Source organism: Bos grunniens, chromosome 4 (assembly GCF_055505025.1).
Source record: "Bos grunniens cultivar Pamir isolate PY7600 chromosome 4, Bosgru_T2T1.0, whole genome shotgun sequence".
NCBI lineage: Eukaryota > Metazoa > Chordata > Mammalia > Artiodactyla > Bovidae > Bos > Bos grunniens.
In genome coordinates this window covers 73,884,094-73,902,442 of record NC_141168.1, presented here as the reverse complement: position 1 = coordinate 73,902,442, position 18,349 = coordinate 73,884,094, and the positions used below count along the sequence as shown (strand labels likewise).

The 18,349-nt window shown below is 39.5% G+C and overlaps 1 protein-coding gene and 1 pseudogene across 45 annotated transcripts in view; one reads left to right on the top strand and one right to left on the bottom strand.

The window, feature by feature from the left end:
* Positions 1-18,349, bottom strand: part of SRPK2 (SRSF protein kinase 2) — a 239,413-nt gene that overhangs the window by 74,756 nt on the left and 146,308 nt on the right. For 41 of the 44 annotated variants that reach the window (XM_086396961.1, XM_086396967.1, XM_086396963.1 and 38 more), the window contains one exon: positions 2,146-2,297. The exons of the other annotated variants lie outside the window; for them this stretch is intronic. In XM_086396961.1, coding sequence (XP_086253087.1) covers positions 2,146-2,297 — 152 coding nt within the window. The remainder of the gene's footprint in view (positions 1-2,145; positions 2,298-18,349) is intronic. 44 annotated transcript variants of the gene reach the window in all.
* On the top strand, positions 14,170-17,342 carry LOC147374382 (V-type proton ATPase subunit e 1 pseudogene; annotated as a pseudogene). Its single transcript, XR_015162714.1, has one exon. The product of XR_015162714.1 is annotated as a V-type proton ATPase subunit e 1 pseudogene (transcript).

Here is an 18,349-nt window from a genome sequence, read left to right as displayed (position 1 = left end):
GTGGGGTCCGAGGACTGAACGGTAGAAGTATATCAACAGTAACTTCTTGACAGGTGTGTAGTGGTTAACACAGGAGAACGTACTTGACTGCCAGCAAAATATACTAAAGTACTCATGGGTGATAAAGCACCATGTTGGTAACTGAAACTCATCCACCTCCAGGGAGAAAGTTATCTATTCTAATGGATGGGGCGGGGCGGGGCGAGCCACAGTTCTTTTCCCAGACATTGCCAATCAACTCCATCAGCTCCTTGAAAGTGTTTATCAGTTATCTTAAACAACATGTTATGATCTATACCATAAAAGATCCAGGTGTGAGGCAAACAGATCTCATTCCAGTAGGGTGGAGCCTAACGTTCTGCAGAGAACAGTTCTTTCACACCAGCCTGATACTTTGGCCTAAGAAGCACAATCTAAAGACAGCTGTCCACATCTCCTCTTCATATAACTTCATTTTCAAACCAAGAAATGCAGATTACAAGAGAGAGGAAGGAAAACATCTTTTTTTCCATATTAGAAGGCACAGACCTTTACCTGTGGGGTCATAATCACTAGTTATATAAATGCTACAGATAAATATTTCATTTTCTAAAGAAAACGCTGAAGAAATCACGTTAGACAGGAAGATTCCTTCTTGAAGTTTCATAGCAGAATGATAACTTTCGCTTCCTGGTAATTAAAAAGTACACTATTCTTCAACCAACACACAAATGACCTGAAATCACTAGCTAAATTGATACTAAGATACAAGAGAGACAGAGAGGCATTAACACTTTATGGCCTAAACAGTGTGTATTTCCAGCCATCTATCCTTAAGCCATCTATGGGGTCGCACAGAGTCGGACACGACTGAAGCGACTTAGCAGCATCATTAAGATATAAAATCTGATTAACATTTCCCATAATTTGTAGCAAATAAATGTCTTGTTAACTGTTCAGAAGCTAAGAATTCAAACTGTGATAATTGTCTGTTACAGAGAATTAAAGTCCAAGAGAGAAAGGTAAGTAACAAATGGACTGCCTTTCCTTTCTACTAGATTCTTGGGATCCAGTCTACACAGAGTATGAGGTCTGGATCAAATTATTTTCAATATTCATCATACAATATGCTTGCCTTTTAGCAGTTTAGCTGTATGCTCTTGGTCTTTACAAAACATAAATACAAGAACACTTCACCTGAATAATTTCTATGCATCCTGTGAAATCACAGCTGAAAACATAATCTACTATGTCACACAATGGCAGAACCCACAAAATAGGTTTTTTGTTGAGTACAGTGCCAGGAAAACCCTGTCTCCATAAACAAATGGGCAGATTTTCTTTCCACAGACAAAATACTATGTAACTCAATGCTATACAGAGAAAGGAAGAGCTCCTTGATAGTCTTGGCAGCCAGGAAACTTATATCCAATGTAATGAACAACAGACTGGCTCCCCCAGTAGGAGTCTGGTAGTGGTAGGTGTTCAGTCACTCAGTCAGATCTGACTCCCTGTGATCCCATGGACTGCAGCACACTCATTTCCTTCACTCTCTCTCGGAGTTTGGCAAACTTATGTCCATTGAGTTGGTGATGCTATCGAGCCATCTCATCCTCTGCCATTTCCTTCTTTTACCCTCAATCTTTCCCAGTACTAGGGTCTTTTCAAATGAGCCAGCTCTTCACATCAGGTGGCCAAAGTATTGGAGCTTCAGCATCAGTCCTTCCAGTAAATATTCAGGGTTGATTTCCTTTAGGATTGACTGGTTGGATCTCCTTGCTGTCCAAAGCACTCTCAAGAGTCTTCTCCAGCACCACAATTCAAAAGCATCAGTTCTTCAGTTCTCAACCTATTTTCTATGTTCTTCTCAGATGGCTTATTTTGTTTTTATATTTAAGTATCCTGCTGTATACCATCTTTAATTCTGTCAGCAGATTTAAATCTTGAAATTACTCAGTATATGTATGTGCACCTATGTATTTCACTTTCTCTCTCTTAAGAAAATTTTCCTTCTGATATCTCTCATATTTTCTGGTATCATTTTATACTAAACAATCTAAAAATTTTTTAACAATATTGACATCAAGTAGTCTGCATCATTAACTCCCTTTGTCCTTACCCCCAACAAATCATGGGATGGCCCGGGGGGGAAGGCAAGCACATCACCTTTGCAGTAGTCTGCGGGGTCCTCCTGCTCCTCATCGTCTGAGCCCAGAATCTCCTCCTCTGGCTCTGGTGGGGCAGGGTCCGGCAGAGGCGGCGGTGGTGGCGGAGGCGGCGGTGGAGGCACCAAGGGAGCTTTCTGCTGAGGCTCCGGCCTGAAACAAGAGGAGGGAGAATTCCTATTGACTCAGAAGGAAATCCTGCGTCATGAACACACTTTAGAGTTTCTTAATATGGAAAACAATATAACTTTTCACACACTAAGAGGAGATGCTGATTAATGTTATTTCATTTCAGGTGAATTCAAGTAAAGTTTCAAATCACAAGAGGGCTACCCTTGGCTGTCCTATTAGCCGACGAATATTTTTGCAGGCACATTTTCACTCAGAGTTTCAATACTTCAATTAGATATATACTAATATCATGAATTGTAAGTGAAATAAGACAATCAGCCCCCCATGACACGTAATCTTGTTAGTTAGAACACATTCCCAGAAATTAGAAAAAAGAGGACAACAATCCTGGACATTAAAAAAAAAAAAAAAGTTTATTATCCATCATTTTTAAATCAAAATTCATTTACCCATTGAAACCATAGAAATGTGGTTAGGATTCTTGGATAACTCATAAAAGCCAACTAATGTTTACTGTAACTGATACATAGATATTTTCATTAAACAATTCAGTTATCTATCAACCTTACTTATCAAGACAAGAACATTGTTCCAAACTGGAAATTAAACAAAGAAAACATGTGAATGTAGTCTAATACAAATACAATTCATACATCAATGCAAAGTTTCCATGGGTCATTTCTGATTGTCACATAAAGCTAAATATTTAGTATACTCTTTACAAAAGACAGGAAAACCTATAACACTAAAAAGAAGCAAAAAACTTAAGAGGTTACAGATGTAAACCTTTCAAGTATCTAGAATACCTCAAGAATATATTAAATTTGCTCAAAAATAAGGCATTCATAATGCAACTCTATAAAATGAAGTTTCCACTTATAAAATTTAACTGCAATTTCTAGCCATATCCCAATGGGAAATCTTGAACCTCAAGACTCAACTGGATGCAGAATGTCCCTTGAGTTACAAGCTACCCTAACAACAGGACCACCATTGCTCTCCCTGAGCTGGCCATAGCTCTACAGGTATAAAGTGGGGAAGGAACTGATGCCAAGTAACAAGCACAATGGGATTTGGCTGTTAAACTGGTCCCCAGAAACAGGTTCAGTGGGATAGGCAGAGGGCCTCTAGTCTGGGGAGCAAGGAGTACTTCACAGGCACCAACAGGTAACAGCCATTTTTTGGAGGGAGCGGGGCTGCCTAGTACTGATGCCCCCTTTCTAAAAGCACCTTTTGGAACACGGTTACTCCTTGCAGAATGAAAGGCTGGCTCTAAATCCTCTCTCTTCACCGTGGTTCAGCCTAGGGTGTAGAGCCCTCAAAACCTGCTTGAGAAGGTCAGCCATCACAGGGTGCAAGCTCATTCCAGCTGCTAGCAAGAGGCAGAGACAGAGAAGCTGCCCTCTTTTAAGCTGAAACCCGAAATTCTTGCCAAATCTAAGATAGGCCCCAAATACCCTTTATTACGTTGCCTTCAACCTAAGGTTGTTATAGCTCATCTGTGGTTTGTCATCAAAAACTCAAAAGTGCCACAGCAGATGAAGGAAGGCAACAGAAACACCAGCAGTCATAAGGATGGGGTGGGGATCACACCCCACAGTAACCTTAAAGGCCAACAATGGCAAGTATGATTACCTTTGACAGAACAACTAAGGAACATTTATAATCTGACAATGACTAGCACTGATTTTTACTTGCTAGAATTTAAGAAGACTCAAAGTTACAGCTCCCTGGGTAACAGACATTAGGACAATGGTGGTGATAGCATTCTGAGTTAACTGTGCCTCATGACGGAGCACTGAAAGGAAGTCATCACAACCAAACACCCACATCTCTGACAGAACATCCAAAAAAACCCCCAGGAGACCTTATGGAAGTGCAATCATCCTTCTGGCAGCTTTGCAACTGCTTATTTTCTTTTCTAACAGACATGACTTTCTTTAGTGAAAGTAAAATGGTTCCAGGGAAGAGAGGTCTGAGGAAGGGGATGTAGGAGAGGAACTTCACCAGTTTCACCACTTCCCAAAGTGAAGAGGTTAGAGAAAAGGAGGCATGGGTGGAATCTATCTGACAAATTGGCTCAATCAGAAATACTTTACAAGTTGACTGCTTCTTCCTTAGAAATTTTACATGAAAGAAGAAAGAGATTCTCTAAATTTAAAAAACAGAACAAAGAAAAAACAACACTGCATGTTACCTGTGGAGACTATGTAACAATTAGTAAAAGTGAAGGATCTTGTTTCACTGATGGCAGGGTACTGCTATGCTCAACACCACTGAAACTTGGGCCAGATAGCTCACTGTTGTGGGTGCTGCTTCCTACTTTGTGGAATGCTATCAGCCTGGTCTCAAGCCACTGCATGCCAGTTGTGATCGTCAAAACACATCAAGAAAAAGCTATCCTAAATGTCCATCAACAGAGGAATGGATAAAGAAGATGTGGTACATATATATAGTGGAATATTACTCAGCCAAAAAAAGGGAATGAAATAATGCCATTTGCAGCAACGTGGATAGACCTAGAGATTTTCATACTGAGTGAAGTCAGTCAGACAGAGAAAGACAAATATCACATGATACCACTTATACGTGAAATCTAAAAAAAAAGGGTACAAATCAAACAATTTACAAAACAGAAGTAGAGTCATGAATATAGAAAACAAACTTACAGTTACCAGGGGATGTGGGGAGGGTGGAGATACACTGGGAGATTGGGACTGACATACACACGCTGCTGCTGCTGCTAAGTCGCTTCAGTCGTGTCCGACTCAGCAACCCCATGGACTGCAGCCCACCAGGCTCCTCCGTCCATGGGGTTTCCAGGCAAAAGTACTGGAGTGGGGTGCCACTGCCTTCTCCGACATACACACACTACTACATATAAAATAAGTAACTAACAAGAACTTGCTCTATAGTACAGGAAACTCTACTCAATATTCTGCAATGTCCTACAAAGGAAAAGAAACTAAAAAAAGAAAAGGGTGAATTTATGTATAACTGGTTCACTTTGCTGTAAACCTAAAGCTAACACAACATTGTAAATCAACTGTATTCCAATAAAACATTTTTTCAAATCATCAAAAAAAACATGTCCAGACACTGACAAATCCAAGGATGCAGGGGCAAAATGATGCCCATGTGAGCACCTCTCATCAGTAGTATTTGTTATACACAGCTGCACTGCAATGGAGTACATTGTATCTGTGATACAGGAGGCAAGATTCTAGTTTTTCACAGGCCCATTTTGTCTAGTTTGAGAGGCTTAGGTATCTTTATCATAATATATGTCTCTCAATTATTCATGACCCATTTGGTGAGCTGCCATATCACTTAACAAAATTTTCAGACCCTCTGGTCTCAGGGAGGGTCACATTGAACAGCAGGCAGGCAGTTACCCGAAAGCCAGTCCTATCAAGTTAAAGGAATGAGTCAGGGTACCCTGAAACACAGAGGAAGTTGAGTAATGTTCATGTAATATCTTGACCGGCTATCACATCAAAACATCTAGAACTGTGCTGTCTTCTGGCCCCATGTGGGTGCTGAACACTTAAATTGTGCCTTGTCCTAACTGAGATGTGCTCTAAATGTAAAATACATACTGAGTATCCAAGATTTAGTACAAAAAGTGAAATATTTGAATAATTTTATACTTATTACATGTTAAAATAATGTTTTAAACATAAATTATTAAAATGAAATTCAGCTACTTTTTGTTTTTTTAATGTGGCTTCTAGAACTCTTTAAATTACAAATGAGGCCCACATTACATTTCTACTAGACGTTACTAGTCTAGACCCTCAGATTCAACAACAGCAGAGGAGTGGCTTGGCAGTGGTCATGCCAGTGAATAATTTCTTTCTAAGGTGTCTCCCAGTAATCTGCTTCACACCAATAACCACCAATTCTCAAATTACCCAGTTCATCATAGTAAGGTCAATATACTATAATTGCCAAATGTTACAGCCCAGTCACTGACTCCTTCTCATCCCATCCAGCCTTGTTACTGCCTACCACACAGAAAAGGCATAATCATTTGTCTTAGGGCAACTGTACAGAAGAGAGAATGATGCCATATTGTTCTTAAGGCCGACTTCTTCAAAGTGGTCTCTGGTGGTTTCTACCACACTTAAAAGCTTGGTTAAAATCTCAACTGTTAAAAAAAAAAAAATCAAGAGATTATCTCATCAAGTGCATAATCATGAAATACATCAAGTGACATTAAAAAAAATTTCATTAATCCTACTGATAACCATCAAGACATTATTTCAAAACACAAACTGAAAAAATTATTCAGAATTACTAGGGAGTTCCCTGGCAGCCCAGTGGTTAGGACTAAGTGTTTTCAGTGCTATGCCCTGGGTTCAGTTCCTGGTTGGGGAACTAAGATTCTGCAATCCATGCAGTGGCCAAAAATTATTAGAATCATGTCAGATGCAGTGGGGGAGAGATAGGACAGGACATTAATATTTTCAACATCAGTGCCAACAAAACTAAATGGTGAAAAAATACTCTTTTCAACAAATGATCCTGACACAAATGATTATCTGTATATAAAAACAAAACAAAAAAAAAAAACAACAGAAAAATACCTGTGTGAGGCCTACCACACATAAACACATAATATTAACTCAAAATGAATAACTTGTGGGAAAAAATGAGTAAATCTCAATCACCTAAGGCTAGGCAATGCTTCTTAGACATGATACTAAAAGCATAAGCAATGTTAAAAAGATAAATTTAAAAATTAAGGAAAAGAAATAGAACAGATAATTCTCCAAAGAAGATATACAAATGACCAATAAGCACATGAAAATGTGTTCAACATCATTAATCATTTGAGCAAGGGAATTCAAAACTCCAATGAGATAATACTTCACATCCTACTTGAAGGTTATAATAATAATAATAATAATAATAAACACAGTAACAAGTACTGTCAAGAATGAAGAAACTGAAGCCCTCGTACACTGTAGCAGGAGTGTAACACAGCACCAGTTGTTTTGGAATATCTGATAGTTCTGAAGAAGGCTGAATTTAGAGTTTCCATGAGAGAAGTGAAAGTTGCTCAGCCATATCTGACTCCCTGCAACGCCATTGACTATATAGCTCACCAGGCTCCTCTGACCATGGGATTTCCCAAGCAAGAATACTGGAATGGGTAGACATTCCCTTTTCCAGAGATCTTCCCAACCCAGGGATAGAACTCAGGTCTTCTGCATTGCAGGCAGATTCTTTACCTTTTGAGCCACAAGGGAAGCCCATTAAAACCCAACAATCCCACTCACAGGTATATACTCAAGAGGAATGAAAACATTTGACCCACAAAATCTTGTGTAAAAATGTTCACAGAAGTGTTATTCATAATAGACAAAAAGTGGCAACAACCCAAATGTGCATCAACTGATAGATGGATAAATAAAACTGTATATCCTTAAAATATAACATTATTCAGCAAGAGAAAGAAATGAAGTGCTGATAATACACACTACAACATGGATGCCCCTTGAAAACATTATACTAAATGAAAAACTGACAAATTTATAGAGACTGAGTGAATTAATGGTTGCTTAGGGTTGGGAGCAAGGGAAAGAGAGAAGAGAAATGGAGACTGTTAACAGGTACAAGGGCTTCTTTAGGAGGCAGGAAAATGTTCTAATGTGGTGATGGTTACACAACCATGTGAATATACTAACAAATACTCAACTGCATACTTCAAGATATATGGTATGTGAATTATACCTCAAAAAGCTGGTTTTTAAAAAGCAGAAGCCTACGGAACTATATAATGCCTTTTAATATCCACTTTATACTTTAATAAAGTATACACTTCCAAGAAAAATCAGAAATATCGACATTTAAATTTAAGCAATCTATATGCAAGGTCTCTTTTACAACTGCCCAGTACATTTACAGTGAAAAGTAACATGCAGTTCTGTAAAAAGTAGTCTGAGAGTCTATCTATTTAATAATAGTCTGAAGTTTACATAAGGCCCAAGTTATTTTTGCTTGCTTAGTTGCTCAGTCATGTCCTACTCTTTGTAACCCTTTGGACTGTAGCCTGCCAGGCTCCTCTGTCCATAGGATTTTTCAGGTAAGAATACTGGACTGGGTTGCCACTTTCTCCTCCAGGGGGTCTTTCCAACCCAGGGATCAAACCCACATCTCCTGTGTCTCCTGCACTGCAGGCGGATTCTTTACCCACTGAGCATTTGGGGAAGCCCCAGTAATTTAAGAATGTACCAATTCAGAGACTTCAGAATAAAAAATTTAGAAAGCACAGTCCCAATTTGTCATTCATACTTTTCACAAAGAACTATATTTACTTTGCCCTACATACAATATAACTAAATATCCTAATCATTACTCCAAATAGGGCTATCGTAAAAATAGCTAAAAAAAAAAACACAAAATATTTTTCTTTTAATATTACATTAGAAACAAAGATACATACATAAATACATAGAATTCTAAGATTATCATCTACACCATATTATATTTTTCATGTACATTTGCTCTACCAGAAAAAGGAGGAAAACACTGAACCACCCTAGCAAAACGCATGCATCATCTGCTCTATTTTGCCAAGGAAACCAGATAGGAGTTCCGATTTCCTTCCAGCTGCTATTTCTTTTCTATTCCAGCAGAGAAAAAGACTAGTAAACTTCACATTTGGCAGAAAAAGAAGTACGTTCCTTTGTTATCAGCTTAAATGGTAACTGACACAGTTTTAGAAATTAATTCATTTAATCATTAACCAAAACATAAAAAAGAAATTCCAAACCAATTTCTTCAGGTATTATTCTAGGGACATTCACATAAAGTCAAATTTCTTTTTCTTTCTTATGTTGACCACCCGGATTTAAAATTCACTCTCTTCTTCCCACCCTCCTCCTTACTCTCCCTCTCTTGGTGGCTACTGTCAGCCTGAGAAACATGCAATCTGGCATTTCTACTTAAGGATAGAATCAATCAATATACACTTTCTCTCAAAATAGCTTATCTTAAAAGGCTAGCTGTTACAGCACTGGGTAAAGTCACACAGCTAGGGGGTAAAAAGCCACAATGATTTCATGTATTCCTCTCCAATGAAAAGAGAATTTCTAATCTTTCTGTAAATTAAACCTAAATGTGAAGTGTCTGTGGTGGTAGGTAGAATTCTAAAACGAGCTCCAAAGCCCCTTACCCTGTGTAATTCCCTGTTCCTCTGGGTGTAGGCAGCCCTTGAATATGATATCACTCTTTCAATTATGTTATATGGCAAAAGGACAGCTACACTGGGTGGACCTGATCTAATCAAATGAACCTTTTTAAAGGAGAGTGAGTTCTCTGGTCACAGAAGCTGTCAGGGATGTGCTTGAGCTAGCCTGGAAAAGAGCAAATGTGTCATGAACTGCCTATTAGGGCCACACTGGAAGAAACTGCCAGTGGCCTCTAGGAGTGAGCATGGTCCCCAGCCAACAGCCAGAAGGCTAACAAGGACTTCAGTGCAAAGAAATGAGATCTGTCAATACCAGACATCTTACAAGAGGGCTTGAATCCCCAAATGAGAACAGCAGCCTTGGCCAACAGCATGGTTTCAGTCCAGTGTGCAGCCCTAACTTCTGACTTACAGAACTGTGAGCTGATAAACAGGTATTGTTTCAAGCTGCTAAGAATGTGGTAATTTGTTATGCAGCAATAGAAAATGAACAGAGCTGCCAAGTAAGAGAGTAGTTGACTTTAAATTATCAGATTTTGGCCTCAACAGTGAGATCTGGGTTGGGTTTGTTTTTTTAAGTAACTGAAATGATCAGAAGAATTAAGAATTGAGAACTAGTTCTCCTTGAGGCACAGGAAGGTTAAAAAAAAACAAAACTTTATGTTCCCAATTCTAACAGAAACAATCAAGTCAGACATTTTAGATGATTTTACATCTAAGGGTACACTGTCTTCTAGAACACAGAACACAGTTAGTGAAGATGTTAATCAAAGTAAACTACACCTTACATAACAAATGAGTTGAACGTTTGACCACCTGACAACATATGTATGGCAGAGCTATATACTTCTTATCCACTTTATTAACACCTTATATATAAGTTGTGGAGCCTGGCAGAACATGTTATTACTACTGAAGTACAGAAAGAGAAAACTTTAAACCAGAGCACAAAAAGCATGTAAAAATGGCATCCACTGATTCCACAAATACTCAGACAAGCATACAGCAAGTACCAGGACATACACCAGAGTGCAAAGGAGCCCAGCATTGAGGGAATGCATGGTCTAACAAGAGGGAGAGAAATTCCTATAAACACGTGGATATGGGAACATAATTAGCTCCTCTCAGTGTTGTCATGGAAGGTGAGGTGGCAGAGGGCTGAGCCACAAACATCTACATGTTGGGGGTGATTTTAGATATAGACCAGAATGAGGCACAGAGGGTGGAAGAGGGTGGCCACAGCCCAGGAAACAGGGTGATCAGAGGCATAAAGGTTCAGCATCAGTCAGCTGACAAGAGAAAAAAATTTACAGTTCTAAGGAATTTGGGCTTTATCCTGAAGGCAAATAGGAGCCACTGAAACACAATTTCAGGACCAGAGAGTTGTTCTCTGCAAAGAATATATGGAATTGGTATACAGAATGGATACAAAGGATAAAAAACAGAAGCAGGAAAACTAGTGAGGTATCCAAGGAGTTGATGATGCTGAAAACCTGAATTCAGAACTTAGTAATTCACTAACCGGAAGTGAGTGTTTGTCTCCTAGGTTGCTCATAGTAAGATATAAGATAGTTCAGTTGCTCAGTCGTGTCCAACTCTTTGTGACCCCATGAACCGCAGCACGCCAGGCCTCCCTGTCCATCACCAACTCTGGGAGTTCACCCAAACCCATATCCATAGAGTTGGTGATACCAACCAGCCATCTCATCCTCTATCGTCCCCTTCTCCTCCTGCCCTCAATCCCTCCCAACATCAGGGTCTTTTCAAATGAGTCAGCTTTTCACATCAGGGGGCCAAAGTATTGGAGTTTCAGCTTCAACATCAGTCCTTCCAATGAACACCCAGGACTGATCTCCTTTAGAATGGACTTGTTGGATCTCCCTGCAGTCCCAGGGACTCCCAAGAGTCTTCTCCAACACCACAGTTCAAAAACATCAATTCTTCAGCACTCAGCTTTCTTTCTAGTCCAACTCTCACATCCATACATAACTACTGGAAAAACCATAGCCTTGACTAGACAGACCTTTGTTGGCAAAGTAATGTCTCTGCTTTTTAATATGCTGTCTAGGTTGGTCATAAATTTCCTTCCAAGGAGTAAGCGTCTTTTAATTTCATGGCTGCAGACACCATCCGCAGTGATTTTGGAGCCCAGAAAAATAAAGTCAGCCACTGTTTCCCCATCTGTTTGCCATGAAGTGATGGGACCGGATGCCATGATCTTAGTTTTCTGAATGCTGAGCTTTAAACCAACTTTTTCACTCTCCTCTTTCACTTTCATCAAGAGGGTCTTTAGTTCCTCTTCACTTTCTGCCATAAGGGTAGTGTCATCTGTATATCTGAGGTTATTGAGATTTCTTCCAGCAATCTTGATTCCAGCTTGTGCTTCTTCCAGCCCAGCGTTTCTCATGATGTACTCTGCATATAAGTTAAATAAGCAAGGTGACAATATACAACCTTGACGTACTCCTTTTCCTGTTTGGAACCAGTCTGTTGTTTCATGTCCAGTTCTAACTGTTGCTTCCTGTCCTGCATACAGGTTTCTCAAGAGGCAGGTCAGGTGGTCTGGTATTCCCATCTCTTTCAGAATTTTCCACAGTTTATTATGATTCACATAGTCAAAGGCTTTGGCATAGTCAATAAAGCAGAAATAGATGTTTTTCTGGAACTCTCTTACTTTTTCGACGATCCAGCGGATGTTGGCGATTTGATCTCTGGTTTCTCTGCCTTTTCTAAAACCAGCTTGAACATCTGGAATTTCATGGTTCATGTATTGCTGAAGCCTGGCTTGGAGAATTTTAAGCATTACTTTACTAGCATGTAAGATGAGTGCAATTGTACGGTAGTTTGAGCATTCTTTGACATTGCCTTTTTTTGGGATTGGAATGAAAACGGACCTTTTCCAGTCCTGTGGCCACTGCTGAGTTTTCCAAATTTGCTGGCATATTGAGTGCCATTAATTTGGATGGAGAACAGAGCAGGAGGAGGAGGAGGAATGGTTTTCAGTGAAAGTGTACTTCTGTTTCATCTCATCAGAGTTTGAGGAGCATGTGAGATGTCTAGCATTGTAGAAATACAGTGGACTATTTGATATGCATAGCTAAAAAACAAAGGTTTGGGCTGTAAATAGAATCAGAGGTCATGATTAAGTAGCTGGTGTGTACATGCTCAGTGGCATCTGACTTTTTGCAACCCCATGGGCTATAGCCCACCAAGCTCTTCTGTCCATGGGATTTCCTAGGCAAGAATACTGGAGTAGGTTGCCACTTCCTTCTCCAGGGGATCTTCCCGACCCAGGGATTGAACCTGCATCTCCTGCATAGGCAGGTAGATTCTTTACCACTGAGCCACCTCAGAAGCCCAAGCAGTTGGTAGCTAAAGCCTTTCTAAGCATGTGTGAGTGCCAGGAAGAACTGAGGAATTAAAGAGCCAAGAGCAGAGCTTTAGTTGAGAGCTAACATACAAGGTTAGTCAAACCACCAACAGATTCTAGCCTTCTCCGGTTCCTGATCTTCAGTCAGTGACCCAAGGCATAATCACTGAGATAAATTCATAAATTTAAAAACAGATTTTAGAGAATACACAAGTTTTACCTTGTATAAGTATACCTTTTACATCAAGATGAGATACACATATAAAAACTAGCGAACTAAGGACCCACATGTTTCTATCTAAATCTGTTTGTAGGCAATATGAAGCCAGCTGGGTATAAGGTAAACTGCAAACACCATTCCCCCTCCCCCTCCAAAAAAAAACTTGTTTACTGAGATCCATATTGATGAAACTTAACTAGAACCACTAATGATTGCCTCATGCTACTCAGGAAATAATGCAAGATGTCCCACTTTGGACATGGCTCTTGCACACCTCCGCAAGGTTGCTTTTTTTCTTTTTGGTAAGGGGTTTTTGGTAATTTATTTTATGTATTTATTAATTTTGGCTGCACTGGATCTTCACTGCTGCACCTGGGTTTTCTCTAGTTGCTGAATTGGGCTTCTCATTTTCGTAGCTTCTCTTGTCGTGAAGCACAGGCTCTAGGTGCTCGCGGCTCAGCAGTAGTGGCCCATGCATAGGCTTAGATGCTTCATGACATGTGGGATCTTCCCAGACCAGGGATCAAACCCACATCCCCTGTACTGGCAGGTGGATTCCTAACCACTGGATCACCAGGGAGTCCCTTCTGCAAGCTTAAATCTAAAAGCAACTACAATTATATGACACAATAGCCACTAGCCAAATTAAGCAGAATTAAAATTTAAGACTCAGTTCTTCAGTCACTCTTCCCTCAGTTTAAGTGTTCAACAGTTACACACAACAGTTAGTGGCTACATTACTGAACAGTGCAGATGATAGAACATTTCCATCATCCCAGAAAGTTCTACTGGACAGGCTGCTCTAGCCAATACTTTAGCAGCATGAACTTCCTCTAGCATATCATTACTTTTAATAAGTTAAAAAGAAAAAAAAAAAACTGAAAAGGCATTTGGAACCATTTTTTTATATAGTCCACTTCTGAAAGTTTTAGCCATAAAATTATAAACAAGGACAGCATATTCATTTTTGATGATTTTAATATTTTGGAGCATCCTTTAGCTCAGCACACCTCCTTATTGGAATTTACCAAATACAGTGACAATGTCTACAAATAGCAATGTTTGGGGACTTAAATATCCATCAAGGGGAGATTTGTTAATAACCTAATGATAGATTATGGCACATGCAGACAATATAAAGAATGAGGCAAATAAAGAAAATTTCATTCACAATAGTGTCAAAAAAAAAAAATATACAAAGCTCTGGCAGCAATCATGGCAGATACCAGCCTCACGGTGCCTCTCAATGTGATCAATGAATTCTGTGGCTTCATCAGCTTCCTGGTGTCCTGGTTCCACCTGAGCATTCCCAGCTGGGGAGTTATCACCACCATTTTGGTGACCTGTTTGGTTTGCTGCTATCTCTTTTGGCTGGTTACAATTCTGGCCCAACTCAACCCTCTCTTTGGACCACAACTGAAAAATGGAACCATATGGTACCTCAAGCATCATTGCCCTTGAGAAAGAAGACCTGCACACCAGTCACTGAGATCACAAACAGAACTCTTCTACATTCAAAATCACCTCATACTCAGACCACTTTCCTTGACTTGACCGTTTTAGCCATCAGCAGCCTTGAAAAGGTTCCCACCACATTTGAAAGCCTTATTCTACATTGCAGCATTTTTTCCTGTCACCTTTCTTACACTTTGATAAAAGATGTGCCTACTTACCCTAAACTGTGCTGCCTCCATAAAATGTTTTTATAGTCTTTTGAAATACAAAGTGCTATTCTTCTGAAAAATAGCCAACAATACTCTCTCCTTGGAACCTGTGGATTTGAAGATGGCTACTGCCAGCTCATTACATGGGAATCAGAGAAATGTTTAAAAATTACAAGACAATAAAACTTCAGTGGGACAGCCAGTAGGGGAACATGTTCAGAGGGAAAAATCTGTTTCACCAGAATTATACCAAAGTATATTTTCAAAATGAATTTATTTCTGCCATTTTTTGGAGTAAATTATTTTTTCTGCTTTCTATGGGGAAAAAAAATACAGTTGACCCTTGAACAATTAGAGAGGGCTGGGGCAAGATTGAAAATCCAAATATTACTTATGGCTGGCCCTCCGTATACATGGGTACTACTGTAAAAAAGAAATCCACATGTAAGTGGACCCAAGTAGTTCAAACCTGTGTTAAGGGTAAACTGTACATAGAAATAAATTTAACAAAAGAAGTTCAAAACATATACTATGAAAACTAAAAAATACCACTGAAAGAAATTAAAGATCTAAATAAACAGATCTTGGGCTTCCCTAGTGGCTGAGTCAGTAAAGAATATGCCTACAATGCAGGAGACCTGGGTATGATCCCTGGGTCAGAAAAATCCCCTGGAGAAGGAAATGGCAACCCCCTCCAGTATTCTTGCCTGGAAAATCCCATGGATAGAGGAGCCTGACGGGCTACAGTCCATGGGGTCCGAAGAGTCAGACATGACTTCGCAACTAAACCACTACCATCAAATAAATAGAACAAAATCCCTTGTTAATGGATTGAAGATTTAATACTGTTAAGATGACAATATGCCCCAAACTGACTTACAAATTCAACCCAATGCCTATCAAAATACCAGCTGGCTTCTTTGCAGAAATTGACAAGCCATTCCTAAAATTAATATGGAAATGCAACAACCTAGAAGAGCCAAAACAATATAGAAAAGGAATAATACTGGAAAACCCATGCTTCCTGATTTCAAAACTTACAAAAAAGGTACAGGAATCAACTCTGTGGAATAGACAGTTCAGAAATAAACCCTCAGATTACAGTCAAATGATTTTTCAACAAAGGTGCCAAGACCATTCAATAAGGAAAGAAGTGTTTTTTTAAACAAATGGTCATGAGAAAATGAATATCCACATGCAAAAGAATAAACTTGGACTCCTAACACACACCATTAAAAAAAAAAAATTAACTCATAGTTGATCACAGAACCAGATATTAAGAGCTAAAACTATTTAAAACTCATAGAAAAGATGTTCATCATTAGCCATCAGAAAAACAAAAATCAAAAGCACAATGATGCCACAACTAAGAGTTCACATGCTGTAAATAAACACCCCTCACACCACAACAAAGAGCAAAGGTCCAGAGTGTCACAACTAAGACCTGGCGCAGCCAAATACACAGACCACAGCGAGACATGAGTTCACACCTACTAGGACAGCAAGTCAAAAAGACAGCAACAAGGGATGGCAAGAATGTGCAAAGATTAGAATCCTCACAGACTGTTCATAAGAAAGGAAAATGAGACAGCCATTTTGAAAAACTAGACGCAGTTTCTCAAAAGGTTGAACAGAGTTACCATATGACCCAGCAATTCTATTCTTAAATATATGTAAGAGAGGCTAAAATGTACTTCAAAAGAAAAACCTGCAGATAAATGTTGTTAGCCTCATTATTCAAAATAGTCAAAAGCAGAAACAATCTAACATCTATTAACTGATGAATGAATAAATAGAAGAAAATCGTAATATAACAGAATATTACTCAGCAATAAAAAGTAATGGAAGTACTGATAGATGATACAACATGGATGATCCTTGAAAAGATTATGGTAAATGAAAGAAACCAGTCATAAAAGATTATATTGCATGATTCCATTTATATGCAATCCCTAGGAGAGAGAGAAAGTAGGTTAGTAGCTGCTTATGGTTGAGGGGATTTGAAGAAATGGAAGTAACTACTCAAGTATACAGAATTACTCTTAAGGATGATGAAAATGTTCTGGTGATGGTTGCACAATTCTGTATGTAGACTAAAAAAGTTGTTACATGCTAAAAAAGAGGCTGTCCTCTATGTTCTACTATGGAAGATATGCCACTGATGAATACAAAGGCACAGAACATTTGTGTATGGCATGTAACGTTTGTTTTACGGATACAAAGCACGCACCTCCCGTTAACAGACTATTTCTGGTAGGAGCAACAGCAAACTGACAATAATGGCTCTCTCCAGGAAAAGGAACTCAATGACTGATGGTCAGGGAGAAGAATTAACTTTTCAAATATTCCTTAAACTCCTTTGATACCTTTTCAACTGGGTATCACACACATGCGTACCAAAATAAATTATTCATTTATAAAGACAAGAAAGAGAAAAGAGGATGCTGGGAAAGTGGGAAAGTGGTTCCAATCTCTGACCCCAACACCACTCCACCCCTCCCCAATCCTTGCTGCCTCAGGAGAATTTACTAAAGAACAACAAAGTGAACCGTCTAGGGCTAGAGAGCTAGGATAAAAGTCCAAGTCCAAACAACACACAGTTTTCTGGTAGAAACACACCAGAAATAACACACAGTTTTCTGATAGAAAGCCTGTGGGTTAGGTGTGAAAACCAGTTTCATCACTTAAAAATCCACAAGAACTCAAGTCAGTGACTACTTCCCTGAGCCTCTAATGAAAGTCAGAGGTTTAAGATAATTAAAAGGGATGATACATAAATTCTTTGGTATGGTAACTGTGCATGTAGTAGGCAGTCAATGAAGGTTAATCCTCACGTCCAGTTCCCATCCTTCTGGTATGTGGATACCATGAACTAGTTTCCTCAGAGCTCCAGTTATGACTAATAAGGAAGTATACCCTGATGGTGATAGCAGCCATGAAATTAAATGACACTTGCTTCTTGGAAAGAAAGTTATGACCAACATAGATAGCACATTCAAAAGCAGAGACATTATTTTGCCAACAAAGGTCCGTCTAGTCAAGGCTATGGTTTTTCCAGTGGTCATGTATGGATGTGAGAGTTGGACTGTGAAGAAAGTTGAGCGCCAAAGAATTGATGCTTTTGAACTGTGGTGTTGGAGAAGACTCCTGAGAGTCCCTTGGACTGCAAGGAGATCCAACCAGTCCATTCTAAAGGAGATCAGCCCTGGGTGTTCATTGGAAGGAATGATGCTAAAGCTGAAACTCCAGTACCTTGGCCACCTCATGCGAAGAGTTGACTCATTGGAAAAGACTCTGATGCTGGGAGGGATTGGGGGCAGGAGGAGAAGGGGACGACAGAGGATGAGATGGCTGGATGGCATCACCAACTCGATGGACATGAGTCTGGGTAAACTCTGGGAGTTGGTGATGGACAGGGAGGCCTGGCGTGCTGTGATTCATAGGGTCGCAAAGAGTCGGACACGATTGAGCGACTGAACTGAACTGACTGACCCTGATATATCATGCATGATACTGCGACCAGACCTCTCTGGCCCTCTGCTCATCTGTGACTATCCTAATGCAAAGGTCAGCATCAGTCTACCTCTTAACCTCTGTTTCTAAACTCATGTATTTTATAAT